The sequence below is a fragment of the Carica papaya genome, chromosome 8 (assembly GCF_054855325.1).
Source record: "Carica papaya isolate Zhongbai chromosome 8, ASM5485532v1, whole genome shotgun sequence".
In the NCBI taxonomy this organism is placed as follows: Eukaryota; Viridiplantae; Streptophyta; class Magnoliopsida; order Brassicales; family Caricaceae; genus Carica; species Carica papaya.
This window is the reverse complement of record NC_142316.1, coordinates 1,666,428-1,689,430: the sequence shown is the minus strand read 5'-3', so window position 1 is coordinate 1,689,430 and position 23,003 is coordinate 1,666,428. Positions and strand designations below refer to the sequence as shown.

General features: G+C 38.5%; 2 protein-coding genes and 1 long non-coding RNA gene across 3 annotated transcripts; 2 read left to right on the top strand and 1 right to left on the bottom strand.

The window, feature by feature from the left end:
• The first annotated feature begins 1,409 nt into the window (after nucleotides 1–1,409).
• On the top strand, nucleotides 1,410–9,274 carry LOC148240339 (uncharacterized). The gene is made up of 2 exons (XM_088210083.1): nucleotides 1,410–3,572; nucleotides 8,977–9,274. Exons 1-2 carry the CDS (start codon nucleotides 3,008–3,010, stop codon nucleotides 9,033–9,035), a joined length of 624 nt encoding a protein of 207 aa, XP_088066209.1. The 5' UTR covers nucleotides 1,410–3,007; the 3' UTR covers nucleotides 9,036–9,274.
• A 2,996-nt stretch (nucleotides 9,275–12,270) lies between these two features.
• On the top strand, nucleotides 12,271–23,003 carry LOC110808175 (uncharacterized). The gene is made up of 3 exons (XR_015813859.1): nucleotides 12,271–12,422; nucleotides 18,366–21,086; nucleotides 21,165–23,003. It is a non-coding gene; the product is annotated as an uncharacterized LOC110808175 (long non-coding RNA).
• Nucleotides 19,831–22,159, bottom strand: CKX6 (cytokinin oxidase/dehydrogenase 6). The gene is made up of 5 exons (XM_022033559.2): nucleotides 21,556–22,159; nucleotides 21,157–21,284; nucleotides 20,799–21,059; nucleotides 20,442–20,704; nucleotides 19,831–20,356 (listed from the first exon to the last, which is right to left on the bottom strand). The coding sequence occupies exons 1-5, from the start codon at nucleotides 22,157–22,159 to the stop codon at nucleotides 20,035–20,037; spliced, it is 1,578 nt and encodes a 525-aa protein (XP_021889251.1). The 3' UTR covers nucleotides 19,831–20,034.

Here is a 23,003-nt window from a genome sequence, read left to right as displayed (position 1 = left end):
AAAATTTTGTAATTAAAAAATATAAGATTTAATCTTATGAAGTAAAATATGTGATTTTTATATGTATGATATTCTTTTTATGCATGTACCAAACGAGAGACGGAATATATAAGAAACGAAAGGTAGGTTTATCAAGGAGAATATGTTTGTAAAACATGCCACATAGATGGGATGATGTGTTTCATTGCATGTCATGCTTCGTATGTTTTTCAATGGAGTTTTGATACTTTTAGATAAGTCTTGACATTTTCCTGCATTTAAATATGAGCAATTTGGGTACCTAGCGAGAAATTCTTGAACTATCTATTATGGGTCGAGATCAAGTTTTAACTCTTTGGACAAGTATTGACATTTCCTAAAATGTTAGTTTATAACTAGTACTATTCAGAATTTCTTAAGGAAGATCTTTATTGTTTTTTAAAATAAAATTATTAACATAAACCTTATAAGCACACATTTAATATACTTTTATATATGAAGTTTAAAATGCTGATTAGAGTTAATGTTCTCTCAATTTAAGTAGAGTTTGAGGTATCATGTTTTTGTACCATCAAGGTTACTTTGTGATAAATGCAAGAAAATGAAAGGAAGATTTTTTTTTTTTTTTTATAGAATAGGCCTAATTAAGCGAAAGAATTTAATTAGAATTACCTTCTGTATTCATAATAGATTTGTTACTTATGAGGCAGCTTTGAAGGACGCACCTCTAGTGTTTTGAGACTTTTAACACTACTGGACTTAGGGTTGTAGAAAGGTATAGAAAAATAAGTATATAAATCTATCTAACATATTTATATTGGATATGCCACCCGAGAAAATCTAAGTAGTAATTAATATTTGCTATAAATGTGACGGCCCCGGAAATATTAAAATGAAATGAGTATTTAAATATATCAAATGCGGAAGCGAGATCAAAATTTCAGTTAACATCCCTTACACGAAAACCAAAAACGTACTTAAATTATAAAAAGGTTAAACTAACTAAAAGAGAAACTCGAAAACAAAGCTATGAACATGACTACAGAGTCTCTAGGCATCCCCTTCGTCGTCCTCCTGCGGAACGGGCTTGGGAACCATGTCTTCCTGATCTGAAATGGTTAAATAAGGAGTGAGCTACACTAGCCCAGTAAGAACATCACGATATCTCACCGTCACGGAGGTAAAAGTGAGTAGAAAACACAAAAAAACCAATGGAGCATAATTTACAACAAACTCGCTTATTAACATAAAAACCTTTTCCATCCACTTACCTCGGTGGAATTTATGAAAACAATATAAGAAAAACAATAACATTATCATAATCATGGAATAATATAAGCTGTAAAACATAACACTTATCACGCCTCTTGTAATTCAATCATTGTACAACATATCTTTTTCTCATTTACCAGCCTACTAGTATCCGTGGGGGTCCATAGGGGTCCCGCTACCCGTTAACCTTTAACATTCATAATCAGTTTCCAGGGCCGTCCCCATACCCCGTCCGGTATGGGCGCCAAAACCATAAACCTCAATACCCCGTTCGGTATGAGGGTGAAACGGGCCGTCCCCATACCCCGTCCGGTATGGGCGCCAAAACCATAAGATCTCCATACCCCGTCCGGCATGTGAGACCACAATCCCGGTAGGGTTCCCTACGGACCCGGTCCGTCCACCATCTCCCAGGATATCTAGTCAGGCTGACCCCCATAATACAATTATCAGTCTACACAATCTTTCATTTTCCTTTTCCTCAGTCAGCATCATCAATTCACATTTAAACAAGCAAATCGTAATTCATGCCAAACAGATAACATACAGTATCAGTTTTTCAGTCATTCAACCCATAATTAATAAAAACGTAGTATATGCACACAAATCTGTAAAATGAACACATCAAACCTCATTTTGCATTTAAAGCTGTAAACAGGCCAAATAACAGTAAATCACCAATCACACTAGACTCGGGCTCCATTATCCACCTTAAGCAATTTCACACATTCGTTAATTCAAGAAATACCGTTTTATCATTTTGAACTTTAATACCGTGATAGGAAATAGGGTGAGGGGTCCTTACTCGTTTCGGGGTCCGAACACGGCTTCACAGTGCGCTTGCAGGCTGTCCCTAATTTTCCCTGAATTTTCCTCGGGGAACTGAAATTTTGATCTCGCTTCCGCATTTGATATATTTAAATACTCATTTCATTTTAATATTTCCGGGGCCGTCACAGTTGGTATCAGAGCCGCGTTTCCTCGGACCCATCCCTTACACTAAAGTCCTTTAAAGAAATACTCACCGATTGGTCGTTACTCAACCATTCCTTGTAAATGCAGGTACACAGAAATGAGGAGAGGAAGGCCTCCACTAAACCGAGCGGCCCAAGATAATTCACTTCGGGAGGATTTGGACAGATTATATGAGATGGTGGAAGCTCTCGTAGCTGCCCCGCGAAGGCAAGAGGAGAGAAGGGAGTTACCCGGACCTCCTCCGCTAGCGCAGGTTGAGCCCCCGCTACAGCAGGCTGATCCCGAGCCACCCCGGCAGGAGCCTATTCCTCCACAGCACCACCCGGCACCACAGCCGCGGTACGACCTGGTACCACAGCCACAGTACCAACAGGTGCCGCCACAGCACATTCCAGTGCCCCCACCACATCAGCAGGCGCCACCACAGGGTCCCCCAGTTCACCCTCAGCCGGTCCCAGTCCCTCTACCTCGGGACCCCGCTCCCTCCTTGATCGACCCCGGCTTCATAGAGAGGTACAGGAGACTGAACCCTTCTACTTTTTCAGGGGGATCCTCTTTCGAAGAGGCCCAATATTGGCTGGCAGAGACTGAGAGAGCCTTTGAGACCTTGGGGGTAATTCCTGAGCAGAGGGCTGCCATTGCCTCCTACATGCTGGTAGGGGAAGCGGTACGCTGGTGGGAGCTCAAGCGGGCCACCCTGCCTGTACCAGTTACTTGAGAGCAGTTCCTAGCGGCTTTCCATGCGGAGTATCTCCCTAAACACATCCAACATTTAAAGGAAATGGAATTTGTTCAATTGGTCCAGGGTAATATGACAGTGTCGGAGTATGCCCGCAAGTTCCTGGAGCTGGGCCGACATGCCCCGGAGACATTGTTGGATGAGGGCCGAAAGGCCAGGAAATTCCAGTGGGGCCTCCGCCCGGCGATCAGACAACACTTGTTGGTGATGGAGCTCGAGACATATTCAGCAGTCCTGGCAAAGGCGCAGATCATAGAAAGGAGCTTCGACACCCGCCCTCAACTAGCGGGAAGTTCCCGACCTTCAGCCCCGCTCCGCAGGCCAGCGCCTACCATGCCTGTCCAACCCAGTAAGAGACCCAGGCCTGCCGTTCAGGGCCCTCCTCAGGCTATGGGGGCAGCACGTGGGAAGATCTGCCAGTACTGCAGCAGGGATCATGGGGACCGACCCTGGTACCGCCTCAACAACACCTGTCGCATATGCGGCAGTGCCCAGCACTATGCGAGGGAGTGCCCTAGGAACCAGAATCAAGGGAGGCCTCCAATCCAGGGCAGAGTTTACAACCTTACCCAGAAGGATGCCGACGCAGACCCGGACGTGGTACATGGTATGTATACTATCTCTGGTCACATTGCTCATATTTTGTTTGATACTGGTGCATCACATTCCTTTATTTCACATGTTCTTGCTTCCAAAATTTGTGTATCACCTGATAGACTTGATTTATTATTGTTTGTATCCACCGCTGGGGGGGAGACATTGCTAGGAGAGGTTATCTACAGGGCATGTGCCGTGGAGATAGCAGATAGGAAATTGAGGGTAGACTTGATAGGGTTAGACACAGGGGATTTTGATGTAATCCTAGGAATGGATTAGCTAGCGGCGTATCACGCTACCATAGACTGCTTTAATAAAAAGATTGTATTTAATCCTCCCAACGAGGAGCCATTTACAAGTTAATAAAATTATTCGGTACTGATTCTCCCTAATGACAAATTCTTTTCTTCTTAATTCCCAGTGCGTTGATATTGTATTTTCCCTAACTAGGTAAACCCAAGAAGGAAGTTTGTATCCAAGAGATTCCAGTAGTCCGAGACTTTCCAGACGTATTCCCGGATGAACTGCCTGGTCTACCAGGGGACAGAGAGGTCGAGTTCACCATAGACTTACAGCTAGGAACCCAACCCATCTCGGTAGCTCCTTACCGAATGAGCCGCATCGAGATGGAAGAGCTAAGGAAACAAATCACTGAGCTACAAAACAGTGGCTTCATTAGACACAGCATTTTCCCATGGGGTGCCGGGGTTACTTTTGCAAAGAAATGGGATGGAACGTTGAGACTGTGTATTGATTATAGAAGGATAAACAAGGTAACAATTAAAAACAAGTATCCTCTTCCCCAAATTGATGACCTTTTTGATCAGTTGCAGGGTGCACAGGTCTTTTCTAAAATAGATCTACGATCAGGTTACCATCAGGTAAAAGTGAGAGCAGAAGACATCCCCAAGACGGCATTCCGGACCAGGTACGGACACTATGAGTTCCTGGTTATGCCGTTTGGGCTAACTAACGCCCCGGCCATCTTTATGGATCTAATGAACAGAATCTTCAAAGAGTTTTTGGATAAATTTGTCATCGTGTTCATCGATGATATCTTAGTCTACTCAAAGAGTAGAGAAGAACATGCTCATCATCTTACCCAAGTCCTCCAGGTACTCAGGGAAAAGAAGTTGTATGCAAAGTTGAGCAAGTGTGGATTTTGGCTCGAGCAAACCGCCTTCCTAGGACATGTTATATCGAAGGAAGGGGTGTCAGTGAACCCCGAAAAGGTTGAAGCGGTACTTGGATGGAAAAGGCTGACAACAGTTAAAGAAATTCGCAGTTTCCTAGGGATGGCGGGTTATTACCGCCGATTTGTCGAAGGGTTCTCCAGTCTAGCGGCCCCTCTAACCCGACTCACAAAGAAGAATGCAAAGTTTGATTGGAATGAGAACTGCGAAAGGAGTTTTTCAGAATTGAAGAAGCGACTGACTAGTGCACCCGTACTGGCTCTACCGAGTGGATCAGGAGGGTATACAGTTTATAGTGATGCCTCCTATCTGGGCCTGGGTTGTGTCCTGATGCAGCATGGAAAGGTTATAGCATATGGGTCTAGACAGCTAAAGAATCATGAGAAGAACTATCCTACCCATGACTTGGAGCTTGCCGCAATCATACACGCCTTGAAAATCTGGCGCCATTATTTGTATGGAGAGACCTTTCAGATCTACACCGATCATAAGAGCTTGAAGCACATCTTCACTCAGAAGGATCTCAACATGCGCCAGAGAAGGTGGATGGAACTCCTCAAGGACTATAATTGTGACATCCTATACCATCCAGGTAAGGGCAACGTAGTAGCCGATGCCCTCAACAGGAAAAGTGCAGGCACCTTAGCCCATCTGATGGTTTCAGAATGCAGGTCCATTGGGGCCACGCAGCAGGTTCGACTGCGAGATCTGAAGAGGGCCACATGTTTGAGCCACCTAGCAGTCCAACCCGAGTTAATCCAAAGAATAAAGGAAGCCCAGTCAATCGACCCCGCCCTAGTAACCCGCAAGAAGGATGCAGAACAGGGAGTGAACTCAGAATTTCAGATCTCTGCCGACGGATTGATTCGTTTCAATGACAGAATGTGTGTCCCAGACGACAGTGAATTAAAAAGAGACATCATGGCAGAGTCCCATAGTTCAAGGTTCGCCATGCATCTAGGAAGTACAAAAATGTACCAAACTATGCGACCTCGATTATGGTGGAATGGGATGAAGAGAGATATAGCCAACTTTGTATCTAAGTGCTTGGTATGTCAGCAGGTCAAAGCAGAACATCAACGCCCAGGGGGGTTGCTTCAGCCTTTACCGATTCCAGAGTGGAAGTGGGAACACATCACCATGGACTTCGTATCGAGACTACCCAAGGCACGATCGGGACATGATGCCATATGGATAATTGTTGACCGACTCACTAAGTCTTCCCACTTCCTGGCCATCAGAATGACTGATTCTTTGGACAAGTTGGCAAGAATGTATGTCCGGGAAATAGTCAGACTGCATGGAGTCCCAGTAACAGTGGTATCCGACAGGGATCCCAGATTCACTTCTCGGTTTTGGAATAGTTTCCAGCAAGCTATGGGAACAAAGCTGTCCCTTAGTATTGCCTTCCACCCCCAAACCGATGGGCAATCAGATAGGACAATCCGTACGCTGGAGGATATGCTCCGAGCTTGTGTCCTTGACTCCGGGGGCCATTGGGATGACCATCTACCCCTGATAGAGTTTGCCTACAACAACAGTTACCAAGCAAGCATCGGCATGGCCCCATACGAGGCGCTATACGGGTGTCCGTGCAGGTCACCGATTTGTTGGGAGGAAGTGGGCGATAGAAGATTGTTTGGCCCAGATTTGGTGGAAGAAACCACGTCCAAGATAGTTAAGATCAAGAAGAACATCCAGACAGCTCAGAGTAGGCAGAAGAGTTATGCTGATACCCGGAGGAGAGACCTAGCCTTTGAAAAAGGTGACTGGGTGTTTCTTAAAGTCACCCCCTTCAAGGGAATTAGTAGGTTCGGCATGAGGGGAAAATTAAACCCCAGATACATTGGACCCTTTGAAATCTTAGACAAGATTGGTACCACTGCCTACAGACTTGCACTGCCTCCTGAGCTCTCCCGGGTTCATAATGTGTTTCACGTGTCTATGCTACGTAAGTACAATCCGGACCCTTCTCATGTCTTGGCTCACGAACCGCTTCCACTCCGGGAGAACTTGTCTTATGATGAAGTACCAGTCAGTATCACGGACCGAGAAAGCAGGATACTCCGCAACCGGAAAATATCATTTGTAAAAGTCATGTGGCAGAACCACACGCCCAGGGAGGCGACTTGGGAACTGGAATCAGAATTTAGGGCCAAATATCCTCATCTGTTTGATCAAGAGTAATGAGGCAAATTTGGGGACCAAATTTCTTTATGGGGGGGAGAGTTGTAGCACCCGGAAAGGAGGAGGAAAAAAAAAAAAAGCCACGTCAGCAGCCACGTCAGCAGGCCCGGTCAGCAGTCCCGGCCAACCAGGACCTGCCACGTGGCAATACTACGTCGTTCCAAAAAGGGCCACGTTGGTAATCCGCGTGGGCGCGATCGGACGGCCCAGATCAAGCGAGCGATCGGACGGCCCAGATTTAATCGCACGGACGGCCCAGATTTAATCAAAAACGGACGGCCCAGATTAAATCAAAATGGACGGCTGAGATCAAAGGGCAAGGGGTTATAAATAGAACCCCCACACCAGACCACAAACCCTAGCCGCCTGCCGCTCGCCGGAGAAGACGAACCAGAAGCCGGCCGCCGCCACCCGTCGCCGCACCGGAGGAACTTCCGACCGCCGATCGAGGTAAATTTCGTACCCCCGACTCGTTTTTCCACGGTGATTCCTCCTGTGGCCAAATCGGAGCCAAAATCCTGGCCAAACGGCCGGAATACACGGCCGAAGCCCAGCGGTGCCGCCGCGCCCCTTCTCGGTTTTTGCCTCCGATGAGGCCCTTCCCGGCCTCCATTTGATGCAATTTTTATATCACCGTGATCACCATTCTTTTCTCTACAGGTTGACCGGAGCCGAATCACCAAAACACGAACCTCGTCGGAGAGCCGCCGCACCCGAGAGCGCCGCCGCCAGTAAGCTCCGTTTTTTGTGATTTTTTGGCCCCCCGAAGGCCCTAGGGTTGTTTTCTCACAGGGACCGATGCGAGTGTGGCCGAATTCGACCGAAAACGGCCGAAAACAGCCAACCTGAGGCAACTCGCAGCCGCCAGCGGCGGCGCCGTCGCCGGAGCACGGCGGAGCCGCCGTGCCGGAGTTGCGATTTGGGCCGAAAGGGGCCCTGGGCCTAATTTGGGATTTTTTTGAAACACGTGCAGGTACCAGTAGTGCGTTTCAGTTTTCTGAGAAAAATTCAGGGAAAATTAGGGACAGCCTGTAGGCGCACTGTGAAGCCGTGTTCGGACCCCGAAACGAGTAAGGACCCCTCACCCTATTTCCTATCACGGTATTAAAGCTTAATAAATAATTAAACGGTATTCTGAGACTTTATAGATGTATAACTGATTGAGGTTGCCAATGGAGCCCGAGTCTGATACAATGTTGGTCTGTTATTGTTTGATCTAATTTTCAGTATTAAATGCAGTATGAGGTTTGATGTTTTCATTTTATAGTTTCGTGTGCATATTTTACTGTTTTATTGATTATTGGTTGAATGACTTAAATACCGATACTGTATGTTGTCTGTTTGGCATGAATTATTGTTTTGCTTATCTAAATGCGAATTGATGATGCTGATTGAGCGAAAGAAGAATGGAAGATTGTATAAATTGATAATTGTGTAATGGGGGTCAGCCTGACTAGATATCTTGGGAGATGGTGGACGGACCGGGTCCGTAGGGAACCCTACCGGGATTGTGGTCTCACATGCCGGATGGGGTATGGAGATTTTATGGTTTTGGCGCCCATACCGGACGGGGTATGGGGACGGCCCGTTTCACCCTCATACCGGACGGGGTATTGAAGTTTATAGTTTTGGCGCTCATACCGGACGGGGTATGGGGACGGCCCTGGAATCTAATTACAAGTATTAAGGGTAACGGGTAGCGGGACCCCTATAGATCCCCATGGATACTAGTAGGCTGGTGAATGAGGAAAAGTAATTGTGAAATGATTGAATTGCAAGGGCGTGACGAGTATTATGTTACACAGTTTATATGATTTCATGATTTTGATAATGTTATTGCTTTCATATATTGTTTTATGAATTTCACCGAGGTAAGTGAATGGTAAAAGGTTTTATTACTGATAAATGAGTTTATTGTAAATTATGCCGCATTGGTCTTTTTGTATTTTCTACCCACCTTTATCTCCGTGACGGTGAGATATCGTGATGTCCTTACTGGGCTAGTGTAGCTCATTCCTTATTTAATCATTTCAGATCAGGAAGACATTGTTCCCGAGCCCGTTCCGCAAGAAGACGACGAAGGGGACGCCTAAAGACTCTAAAGTCATATTCATAGTTTACTTTCGAATTTCTCTTTTAGTTAGTTTGATCTTTTATATTTTGAGCACGTTTTTGGTTTTAGTGTAATGGATGTTAATCGAATTTTGACTTCGCTTCCACATTTGATATTTTTAATATACATTTCATTTTAAATTTCCGGGGCCGTTACACCGTTCCGCAGGAGGACGACGAAGGGGATGCCTAGAGACTCTGTAGTCATGCTCATAGCTTTGTTTTCGAGTTTCTCTTTTAGTTAGTTTAACCCTTTATAATTTAAGTACGTTTTTTTTTTTGTTTTCGTGTAAGGGATGTTAACTGAAATTTTGATATCGCTTCCGCATTTGATATATTTAAATACTCATTTCATTTTAATATTTCCGGGACGTCACAATAAAAACCAAGATTTTTTATAAGATTCAAAAGTTAAGTACATTCTTGAAAGGTTTTAAGCATGTTAGACACCTAAACAAAAAGTCATTCTCTTATTTGGCTATTATTGATTTATTAAATTCTTTCTTAGTTAAAATATTATGCGTTCTTATTACATGTATTTTATTAGTAAAAAAAGTGACTAAACTATCGTTATACTGATTTATGTATAAAAAAAATTAAAGTAAGATAAAAATAATATACAAAAAAATTAGTTGCATAGAAACTAAAAATTTTAAAAATTAAAAGGACAAGAAAATAGGAGAGATTCTTCTAATTACGACAATACATTTCCCCAAATTATATAAATAAAATAAAAAAAAAGATGAGAAATTTTTAAAAATAGAATTAAACTTATTGTAAAGGAAAAAAAAAATAGATAAGAAAGGAAAAAAAGTATAAGAAAAGTATTATACACGTCTAAGACAAATAGTACTCCTTTTTAAGCACTTTATATGTGAATCTACTGCTTTGCTATTATTTTTTGAAAAAAAAAATAGAACAAGAGAGAAAAATAAAATCACAAGAAAAGTAAATAAAAAAATGAGTAAAAAAAAAGATGAAGCACATAGACACAACATAAAATGATAGCAAGGTTAAATCCTTTATAAATGAAGAATTAATGTATAGAAGACTTTTCTCCCAATCAATATTTAGTACTATGAAGTTAGAGAATCAAACTTTTAATTACTTGATTACTATGATTGGTAAGTCATGTGAATTGTAACATTTGATCAATACTTATTATTACCTAAGTCTAAGATCCACTTATCTATGGGTAAATGCCACTTGATTTCTTTCGAATAGAATAGAACGCCAGTCTGTGTAATGCAAATAAGGAGTGGAGTGCAAATACAAAAATCGAAGCACTTGAGATGAGGGAGGATGATAAATTATGATAAGTGTTGTGATGTGAACTCATCTAGCAAGTACACTACTTCGAACACGTACTATAACGTTAAGTTCGGATATCGTCCCACGAAAACTAATATAACAATTACTAGAATTACAACTAATTGATATTATTCGGTCAACAATTAAAAGAATGAGTATAAACTAAAACTTAACAACAAAAAGAAATAATAAATTAGGATTAATTAATAATCAAGATATAAAAACGGTTAAAATCTTAGAATCCACCTTAAGTTCAACTATAAATTTTCTCAATTCAATTTACAACTAGAACTTTCCTCCAATTTTATTCAATCATATAATAATCTCTTTTTCAAGATCAATTACCCTACCTACTTTATAATAACACACATATCTTTATGGATTAGGATGAATTGGTGCATAACATTCAATCATCAAATATATAGATTATGTCAAGTATCTCTACTTACATTTAATCTATTATACTAACTTGATATTCTAATGAACAATCAATCTCTTAATCTAATCATTCATCATAAATCAATAAATATGTGATCAATCTATTTATGCATTAAGTAATAAGATAACACATAAGGATTAGAAAAAAAATATTTCATAAATTGAATAAGGAAATACAAAGTATCCCTTAGAATTTTATCAAATATCTCAATAGAAAGTTTAGTTACACATCATAAAGAAAATTACAAGAATGAAATCTAAAAGAAACATAAAACGATTAAGAATAATCGACTGGAAGAAGCTCTTGATTTCTGCAGTCGTCTTTTCTTTTCTCCTCCTCCGGTCTCCTTTTCTTTTTGGGCTCATCTCTTTTTATATCATTCAAGACCTACTATTCTGATGTGGCAAATCCCGCGGCCGTGTCGAATTAACACATGGTCGTGTCTTTCTCGAAATTATATCAATTTTTAACTTTTAGACACGACACGACCGTGTCTCCCAAATACACGACCGTGTCTCTTTTACCGAGCAAAACAGAAACACTGTCTTCTTAACACATGACTGTGCGTTAACCCAATATAGGGCACACGACATAGAGTACAATGAAGACAATCTTGCTCCTAGTCATGATCTTGTTAAAAAAATACCTCATATTTGTTCTTGATGAAATCAAATTTGTTTATGATTTTGTTTAAAAAAAATATTTAACTTTTCATTAATAAAATACATAGATTAAGAATATATATCATTTGAAATAGGTGTGATGTGATAATATAACATTGTAGAGTTTTTTGGATACTCTAGGAGAGTTTTGCTCTTAATAATATTTATTTAATAATTAGATATAATATATACAACCGTAAATATATTACTTTTTCATTTTTCATAATTAGAAAAAGTAAATTATATTTTTAATACGTTGTGGTTATTCCAATAAAAAGAACATAAACGCTAAAAATTATTTATTTTATCCAAAAATATAATAGAATTTTTAAGTAAAATACAAGAATTTTAACAACTAAATCACATATTGGTAAATATATTAATTTGTAGTATACTTAACAATTAATTTTTATAATAAAAATTAGAGATAAAAATTCATACGTTTGACCCACATTAAAAATTTATGATTAACAAAGTATAGAATTTGTCTCAGTAGAAATTTATAAATTTAAAATATATACGAGATGAGTTTAAATTTAATAATTTATTAAATTCACATCCGTTCAGGTGTATATATAATTAATATATTTTAATTTTAATTTTTATTTGTACTTAAATTAATTAAATTTTAATTGATAAATATTTAATATTATGTGTTTATAATATTATTTTATATTTATTATTAAGTATTATATTTAATATTATTTTAAATTATATTTTATTTTGATTAATATTTAATATATTTTAATTGAAATTATTTAAATATTTTATAACATCTTTTATTATTAAATAAGCAGGTAATAAGTAGATGGCAACATGAACGAACAAACTTGTCAGTGCGCATAAAGAACGGAGACGACGAGAAGACTCCGGGAAGGTGAAATGAGGTTGTTAGTAGAGAGAAGACCTTTCGGAGAATTTTCATGGCAGTTGCATTTACTTCAGTGGAAAGACAGGTACGTTGTTCATTTTTTTTTTTTTGCTTAACGTAAGACACTGTAAGTAATTGCACTTACATTATGGGTTTGGCCGTTTTTGTGCGGGTTACGGAAGTCGATGAATGGGAAGACTCTGTCGACTCAGAAGATGGATGTCTTTTCTTGTAGATAGGTTATTGATTGGTTTCCATTGTATCGTGGGAGAGAATTTAGTGATTTGTGATTTTGTTGGTAAATCATGGAGTTGGGTTGGTGATGCTTGATGTCAACGCGAATGAGTGTGATTTCTTTAGTTAGACATCGAATGAGAGCTGGTAAGCCGTTATTGGTGGTCTATACGGAGCTTGAATCTGTGTTTTAAGGGACGGCGAATTGTTGATGACAAATTTTCAATCTTCATTGCTTAGCCAATGCTATAATGACTGTTTGTTGTTTAGAAAGTATCCTGCTTCACTCTATGTAATATGAAGTTGTAACCATTTTTTCCCTCATGTCTTGATGTTGATTTGGTCCTTGAAAGGGGGGGATTGTTGAGGATCCTTTGTTTATGGAAGGAGTGCTTGGGAATTTTTCCTGGAACTGTCTTGTTAGCACAGTTAATTATTATGGGACAAAAATTCAGTGGCTTGATATCTCATAGTTGCAGTAAATTTTTCGTGTCGATTTCATTGGAGTAGGCTGGATTTGTCCATGTGAGCTTCTAAAGCACTTTCAATAAAATTATTAAGGGTTTTATGGTGGAAGATTTTGAAAGGAGAGCTCTTACTGTGAGATATCCCAGACTGTTTCTTTGGAATTTTCAGGCTTAATTCATTTTATCTATTGTTTTGCAAGACTATTAATTTGCTTTTTGCTTGCTGGTCAATTACAGTGCATTGCCTTTCAGTTCAATGAAGCAATCATGTAGCTGGGGGCAATGTTTTTGGGTGAGTCTCTAGGGGAGAGAGAGGTGAGTTTCTAAAAATTGCAGTTGAGAACTGAATTGATTTTTGTACATGGCTGTCCGGTGTTTAACAGACTATGTTTCTGGAATTGGTTATGTTTTTTGGAGTTGTGATTCTATTCACCTTTTTTCCCTTCGTGAAATCTGATTGTCTGTCTTGTTTGATGCAATACAGTTTTTTGAGTTCAGTGCTAAGTGTTATTCCTAGTTCAATTCTAAGTTCTATAATTTTATTATTTTTGGTTTTTTCTAGTTCAAGTAAGACTTATTTTAGTTCTCCAGTTTCCGTAGGATTTTCTATTTCTCAATTTCTAGTTAGATTCTTTAAAGTTTTACTTGGATCGGAGTAATTACCTTGCGCTGAGGAGCCTTACAATGAATGGGTTTTTCATAGTTAAGTCATTTTATAGGCAGTTGTTCAAGCATGATGGTAACAGCTGTACTCTTCCATTCAAACAGATTTGGAAGGCAAGAGCTTCACCCTGAGTTTCTTTTTTTTTTTTTTTTGCATGAGAGGTTAACAGGGAATGTATTTTGACAATTGATAAATTAAGGAGACGGGCAAGGTTTTGGAATGCCTGTTATTTTTGCAAGAGGGTGGAGGAGACCTGTAACCATGTTCTGCTTTGGTGTCCAGTAGTCTACCAACTCTGGACCATGGTCTATACCTTATTAGGCATCAGTTTGGTGATGACAGATTCAATGAGAGATGAAATTTGGACGTAGAATTGTATGAGTGGAATGAGGAAACAAACGGAGCAAATTCCACGAACAATCTTTTCGGTTGTATGAAAGGAGAGGAACAAGAGGGTGTTTGATGGGGTTGATGAGGTAGATGATTTTGATTTACCATCTTTTGGTTCATGATATAGATGATGCTTTATAAGATTCATCTTCTTGCTGGTATGGATATTTCCAATACTTTCAATGTTTATGATATTCTTGGGTACTATCCTCCTGATGTGTTTTCTTTACAAAATCATACAACTTTGGAACAAATTTTCTTAGAAAGGAGGGGATTGATGCACCATACTTTTCCTAGTTCAGTTCTAAGTGTTATTCCTAGTTCAATTCTAAGTGTTCTTATGTTATTATTTTTGGTCTTTCCTAGATCAAGTCTTAAGATTTATTGTAGTTTTCTAGTTTCTTTAGTATTTTCTATTGCTAGTTAGATTCTTAGTTTCTTAGAATTTCCTATTCCTACTTGGGTTCTTGTTATAAGCCTTATAAAAGGGCTTATTTGTAACAGTCTTAAATATAATTTAATACAATTGAATATCATTCTTTAAATTTTTAGCCTTTTTTGGGAGTAATCAAAGTACTCTACGTTTGATCTTTTCAAACAAAGCTTCCACTGCACCATCATTTCTGGCTAAAAGCAGTGTTTCTGTAAACAGTGAGCACTTAGAAAAGGATGAATACTTAATTCCAAAACAGTATGTATCTAAAAAATTATTAAAGAAAATTAAAAAATTAAATAAAACAAACTAAAAGCAAAATAAATAAGACTTCGAATGACTGCATCTGCTAGGTTGACTACCCCTAATCAAGAGTTTGAATTTGTTCACTGCAATAAAAGTTGCATAGTGCTTTTTAGCGGCTAAGGTTTAACCAATGCACTAAGTTTTTGATAGCTACGGTAGAACTATCGAAGTACACTCTCAATTACCTAAGTAGAATCTCTTTACATTTTCAATTGCTTAAGCAGAGTAAACTCATATTTTTTCAACAACTTTGATAGAAACAACTGCCTACATTTTCAATCCTTTAAGTAGAATCAACTTTCTACTCTTTGCCAAGACTAAAACAGTATATCTTCAATTTGTTTAGGCACAATAACTTTTCCTAAGTCACACAACCCAGTAATTAAAAAGAGAAAAATGAACGTCTTATAGGGTTGAACAATTTTAGCTCATAATCATATAACGATATTTCCATTCTTTTTTTCTCTCTTGTTGCTCTAGCTTGCCACCGCTCTTTAAAGTGGTAGAGCAGCTCCTGAAAATGAAGGCACCAATAAATTGCTCCATTGGTTAAGCCTTTGATATTGAAATTGCTGCTGATACCTCAAGATAAGATAATTTCCTTCAAGGTCCTCTCCATCATTAATCTTTCTGTTTTTTTAGGTACCATCATTAATCTTTCTTTATGAATGTACGAAGACCATGTCAAACTTTTTCACGTCTTCCAATGACTTTCTCAGCAGGAAAAACATTAATTCAATTTGTCCAAAATGCAATAAAATCAATTCTTTCCAAAATCATTTAAATGATAAAGAGAATTTCCACACGAGTTCCCAATGTCTAGTTTAAGCTTGGCAAGATATCTTCATTCCATCAATTATGTAAACAAAGCAAGGGAATTCAATTTCAGTTATAACAATTTATTTCTAATATTGGTTTCAATGGCTACTTTAATTGGACCTCAAAATATATTAGAAGCAGATTTCTAAGTTTGGCTTATTAAAGATTACAAAGAAAGAAACGTTACCAAGATTGTGCCACACCTGTAACAACTTTAGCCAATTTCTGAATGTACAAACTCTATTAATCATCAATTTAACCAATTTATTTTTTATTTCATTTAAAACATTCCATATTAATTATCATTCTAATAATTACTCTTAATAATCCTTATTCAATTTGATTTTCTGTAGAAAGATTTTTCATTATCAAAATATAAAAAAAAGGTTGCCCAATTTTTCCATTTTTTATGATGATAAAGACAAAAATAGAATCGAACATGTTTAATTGCATATGGATACCTTACCAGTTCTTGGGATGAAGCCCCTACCGCTAGACTATTGCTCTTAGTTAAAGTGACCTTTATTTTCTTTAAACAAGCAGCTAGAACTCCGTGCGGATTATGTGTTGCAGGTGGCACAGGGGGATTCATAGTGCACGTCATACATTAGCGTGATGGGCTTGTGATTGTACCAATTTGATGCTGATACATGACCGGTGGTCAATAAGGTGATCCCTGGCCTCCGTAAGGCCAATAATCTGCCCCTTCCCCCATCTTGTGACATCCAAGGGACTCAAAAATACTTTGATACCAGTTCCTGAGATCAATCTCTATCAGTAGACATTTGATGTGAACTTTATTTCTTTTAAGAAACAGTTAAGAGCCATGCGTCTATAACATGCTCTAGACGGAGCTGAGGGGCTTTGCAGTGCACATGTGATACACTGGCAGGATGAGCTGTTGAGTAGATACTGTGGTCACTGGTCATCCTTTGAGGCCAACAGCTACTTGATTTGTTTAACTTCTCTACTTATCATAGTTGGCTTTGTGTTTCTTGAACTTCGTTAACTTGTTTGCTGTGAAAAAAAAGGGGAAATCAAGATAGCTTCTCTGCATTTTATATTTATATCGATCCCTCTCTTCTTCTCTCTCTTTTTGCTGGTTCTTTTTTTCCCCTTTTTTTTCATGGTGTTCATAATTATTGCTTCAACAAGAATAATTTGGAACAATTATGCCCCCTTTTGAGGAACAAAAAAAAATGCAGCATTTTTACTTCCAGTGAACTGTTCTCATATAAGCTGCTTTCTTGGCTAATGTTTGAGTGTCTGTATTCCCGCTGTCCTTTGAGTAACTGCCTTCTTGCCTTCTTTTAAATCCTGATATTAGTCAGGAATTATTGTTTTCTTTCCAATGTCAGCTTTAATTTAATCGGAGAAAAACATGGGCAAACTAGAGATAGTTATATGAATTCTGAGTTTTCTGAATTTCCCAGGGAAAACCTTTCAGAACTCCATGCCACTGATCTTTTAAACTAGGATATGATATAGAAGCCTTTTGTTTCTAAAAATTTCAGAAATAGCGGAACATAATTTTTCCTGCTTTTAACTGGTTTAGATATTTCTTATGAGACCTTATTTCCGAGGTGAGGTGTTTTTTTTTTCTTTTTCTTTTCGTTCCAGTAGTCTTAGAGTTACTGACATTTCATTATTGCTTCTTCTGTGACTGACAAATACGACGGAATAAACCAGTTTGAGAAGGTACTTTGTTATAGGTAAGTGCTTAGTAGTAAATCCTCCAAGAGGTGGATAAAATTTTTAATTCTCTTTCTTTTCCTAATGGAAGAGCTATTAAATAAGAAAATTTGATTTTTAAATAATTTTGCTGGTATCTCTGTGAACTAGTTGCTTCAGATTTTACTGATACAAGAAATGGATTGTTAAACAGGGTGGATGCCCGAACATAACATGCAGTTTTAGACTTCAATTCAAGGAAACTGTTGAACATTAAACTATATCTTTGACAAAACTGTAACCTTTTGCCAACAAGATAGAGTTCCTTATCCATGGGGGTTCAGATTTTCAAAATTCATGGAGAGGATGTTATGTCAATTTTAAGTACTTGTCATACCATCATGATTACATCTGGACCAAATACAGTATGCAGCATACAGCAACATTGAAATAATCTGCTGCTCAGGCCAGCCACTCATCTCATTGGCTAGAAGATCAAAAATACATCTTTAAGGGAAATCTTTGCTCTTTCACTCAAATTCTTAGGTTCTGATAAAAGTCGTATGATTTGCTTTGCTTTCTAAGATTCTCATCATGAATCATCATCATTTATAATAGTCACCATACTATGACTGTCAATTTAGCACTCACGAAGTGTTTGATTGTTTTTTCTGGTTCACGGCCACGAATCTTTCAGTTGGTGTTCTGTATCGTACATAAACACATATGCGGATTGACACATGGCAAGAAATGCACATACTTCTCAATGGCTTCTACTGAGTTTTGTCATCAGAAAAGTAGAAGTTGCAGTTAATAATGTTCTTAACATGGTCCAACATACTTTATAATGCAAGTTTAGTCAGTATTAGAGTTAATAGTTTACATTGGTGCTCATTCTGTTGACAATCAACAGTTATACTTGGTCGCTTTTTTCCCTGTGAATATTCTCATTTAAAGGTCCTTATTCTTCAGCCTGGAGCCTTGCTTTTTATCATGTGATAACTGTAGTCTTCAATCTGTCACTGTTGATCTTAATGGTTTCAGGGAAAAAAAAAAAAAAAAGCAGTCATCACTTTTGAGGTGGATATGCAGTAAAGTTTTTGAACAGAATTTGAACTGTGGGAACCATTTAACAGCACTGTCCCAGCAGGTCTGACATGTAGACGCCAGAAACTCCTACACAGAAAAATATTCATTCTTTCCGAGTTCACTTTTTCCTTATTGATATATATTTCCTTATGCTGATGTTGGATGCATATCAAGTTGGCTAAAATTGGAAATTTTATAGTATTCTTAAGGATAACTGTCTAAGCAATTATTAAAAAAATTATTGGAAATAAATATTCTGGAAGTGTACTGGACTAGTACTTACAGGCTTGCACAATTATTAGAAAATTAGAGGTCAAATATAAAATAGATTGCACCACAAGATCCTTGGCTCCATTTTTCCCACCTTACTAACTGTACTTTTATGAACAGAAGAAAGAATTTTGAAGCAGAACATTTTTACATGTTTCAAGTTGTCTGGTTTAACAATGACAAAATCAGTTCGTTAATTTTAACACAGCCACTGGCTGTGCACTGCTCTTTCAGGAAAACCTTCACTTGAATATCTTTTTGTCTTAATCTTGGTAAGTTACTTTATTTATCCTCTGGAGGTAGATTTCTTCTGCGTATTAGGGCAGCAATTTTGAACTAGTTATACCCTTATATATTATTTTTACAGCCTAATAATCCCATCAAACTCTTATTTTCAAATATAATATGCCTTGTTTTATGCCAGCTAGGACAATATACTCTAGACGCTTGTATTTTATCCACTTCTTTACATATATGTTGCAATCTTGCTTCGGCAGCACAATTTATTTTTTGATGTCTCCTTGTCGATATGAAGATAGCTTGAATGTATTTCAAAAAAAAAAAGGGCAGCTTCAATAATTATTTTGTGTTTTAACAGGACCATCTTTATTATATGTTAGTTTTAAATTAATTACTAGAGACGATACCAGAGAGGAGGGTTTCTCACAGTTTTTTTTTTTTTTTGTGTATACTCCTGTTGGGATAAGTTACTATATCTGAAAGCTGAAATTGCCAGCCTACTTAGACAGACACTCCTAGTTTTTGATGCTGCATCTATTGCATCAGCTAATGAGGCTGTTATTTCTCTTGGCACCTCTGTTCTACTTGTATGGCACGGTTTGGAAAGGCAGATTGTAATGTAACTTCAACATTTTACTTCAAATTTAATATGTCAGGTATTTTAGTTCCCTGGTGGGTCGGTTGCCTCATCACCTTCATTTATTTCACCTTCAGATTTTGTAAATGAAATAGAAGTTCATGTCTTTTATTATGGCTATATTTAACTCCAACATGATATTATACCCTTTCATTTGGAACTAGATTGAGGATAACCATTTTGCTATGATAATCAATGTATACATCAAACTTAGGCACTGCTATCCTAATGGCTCTTATAATTCTGTTCCATAATTCGTATCTGACCCATTAGTCAAAAGAATTTCAACCAGCCCTGAAGCCTCCTTGTTTATAGTTACAATATCTGAATATTTACAGAACCTGTGACCAAGCCATCTTATATATTGCAATGAAGACCTTTTTCCCTTTTTCTTTCTTTAGTGTTCTTTTCTCTTTCGAAGGGAGGAATGAAGGCAAGGAGGAGGTAAAGCCAAAGAGGAAAACAATAAAGCTGTGGTCATGAGTAGCGAATTGCCTTTTGAAATATTCTTTGGCCAGGGGCTAATATTGCCAAAGGGTCATAAGCAGATTTTCTCTGGACAAGAAGGTCCCACTGTGGGCCAAAGTGGGCCCGCCACTCTTCCTTTGTTGTGTAGTGGGGCAAATACTGCTTCACCCCTAGATGAGCATTTTCACAAAATTCCAGAATTTTTTTGTTCTGGTTTAAGATGTGTCCCAAGCCGTCAGTTCCTGCGGAAGAGGGAACTGCAGAGGAAAGGAAAGCCACTAAGTAGAAAACATCTTCATCTGGAATAACAGCAGAAGTTCTGTTGTCCCACCTGCAATGGATTAAAATAAAGATAGATTAGAAAAAAGAAGTTACTAGATTGTAAGAGATAAGTGAATAATTTTGTTTGTGTTTACTTTGATTTGTTTACTGGGTAGATGAGGATGGGGCCGGTGCTTGTGTCTGTAAGGATATTGCCAAAAACAGCTTCTGCAAATTTCTGAATATTGCTTCGAGGGATTAGAAGATTGAGCCATGGGTGTGGAACCTCCCACAAACCTTTTGACCGCAGTTTGACCTCAGAGACGTGAACCCTGTCCAGGAAGTCTAAATAGGATACCTCTGACTGGAAAAGTGTTGATGAAATATAGCTTAACCGGGTCAGTGAGTTCTCAACTTCCTGCACAAGGGGAAAGAGATATATTCAGTTATGTTATGTTTAATATCTAGGTTTAATTAGAAAATCCACCTTATTGTGGGCCATTGTGCCTCACCTGGTTTACTACATTTGTCTTTTCTGGGTTGAAGTATTTGGCCAATTCTAGGCAGAAGAGAGTTCTGCCGTCAGACTTGAATTGGTTGGCTTGTACAGGGTCTTGTATATTGAAGGATGATCTCCAATTGTTTAGGAGACCAGTCCTGTTGATTATCACAAATCCTTCAACATAGTCGAATGTATTATCTGCAGATATTAGATGCTCTTGATCTTCGGCAAATGTTTGGAAATCCAGGTACAGCACTCTAATCCACTTCACCTGTTCAAAGGGCAGAATTGTGTTATGGTTAGTAATGCCGTCTACTGCATAGGACCTACTATGGAACTTGTTCCGGTGAATCATTATTATTTTTTACCATATTAGGTGCTGGTTCCAATGATATTCTCGCCCGTGTTATGATGCCAAACTGTCCAAGGCCTCCAAGAACACTGTGGAAGAGATCACTGCTCTGCTTCTCTGAACAACTTACCACCTCTCCTTTTCCTGCATGCAGTTCCCGTCAATTGTTCAGTAAGTAGTATGTCATGACTATCATTCATAAAATTTTGTCCAATTTGCAGCATACACTATAGGCAGCCTGTCAAAGTACAATCTTAGTTTCAAATGAATAATTAAATCCAAGAAAACAAAGTTCATGACTGTTCCCTGATTTGTCATTTCTTAATGGTTATCCCCAACTATAGTCTCGTCTTTCAGGATGGAATTTATCATTCTAAGATTAAGATATTTATTAACTTATTTTACTCGAACAAACCTGTAATGACCTCCAGCTGTTGAACATTACTGATCTGTGGTCCATGCCGAAATGCCTGCCCACTGATTCCAGCATTAGACAGAGTACCGCCAACAGTTAAATGTAGGTAGTCTGTCCAAGATTTCGGGGCTAACCCATATTTCAGGCTTTCACGGAGGATATTTATCCACAACTCGCCACCAGAAACATCAACATATGGGGAACTCCCGGTATGGAACTGCATTTTAGTGCCTTGGAGTGATAGCATGTTGATCACAATTCCTTGGTGAGCTTGTGCCTGACCCTGGAGTGAGTGGCCATGACCTCTTGCTGCTACTTTCAGCCCGGAGTGAGGACCCATCTGCCAAATGTGCTTTATTGTTGTGGCAATATCAGCAACTGAGTTGGGGTGTAGGACTGCTGAAGGGAGGAATTGGTATCTATTGCCAAAGTCTCTGGCTGCATGATGAACATCATCAAAATTGAAATACCCATCAATGGAAAGAGTTTTTAAGGAAGAAGGGATGGTTGAAAAACATAGGTTCACTTTAACAGCCATGCAGATAAAGGAGAAGGTGATGAAACTTCTAAAGAAAAGGATGTTTTGTTGTCTGAGAAAGCTCATTTTCTTTTTCAGAAGTGAATAGGGAGATGGAGAGGAGTTTGGTGTTATATTTCTTGGTTGTGTGTGAGCAAGAGCAAAAGCAAAAGCAAAAGCGAGAGTTTGTAGAAGAGTCGAGGAATGAAGAGCTAAGGTGGGAATTTAAAGGTGATGATTTTTGAGTGGCTGAGTCAACCTATATGGAGTTGTGAGAATCCGTATGAGGACTGCCTACTTGAGTGGAAGAGTTTTAGGATTTTCTTTTTCCGTCTAGTTCTCCTTTTTGGGCTCTTTTTGTTTATAAGAGAAGCCATCAAACATATGCCAAGTTGAAGAGAAAAAGTCACAGGGAAAGAAAGATTTCACAAATCTTTTGCACTTTTCCTAACAGTTCCAACCACAATCCTTCTTCTCTCCCCCCCCTCCCTTTTTTTATTTTTACCAGAGGCGATTTTTTCCCCAACTTTTTCCCATTTTTAGAAAAAGAAAAAACATCAATGACTTCCCCAGAATTCTTGTGTGTTGCATGAACTGAAATGATGCTTGTTTTTTCCCTTTGAATACGTTGCTGGCAGGTTACAAACATGGCGTATCTACTTGCAGATCAGGTGAGAGACTTAGCGGGACCAGTCCTGGATTTGTTTTGACAGAGAAGAAGGTAAGTTGAGTAGGGGCAATGGAGGAGGGTCCATTACATGTGAAATTGAATTGCATGTGTTGTTTCTATAAGCTATGATTGGTTGTGTTTGGACCCCATTCAAAGAAAGTAAAACATATATGAATGAAGTATGGGGGTAATATTATAATACGGCATTCATACATTTCATTATAGTAATTAAATAAAATACATACACCGCTCTCGCTCAAA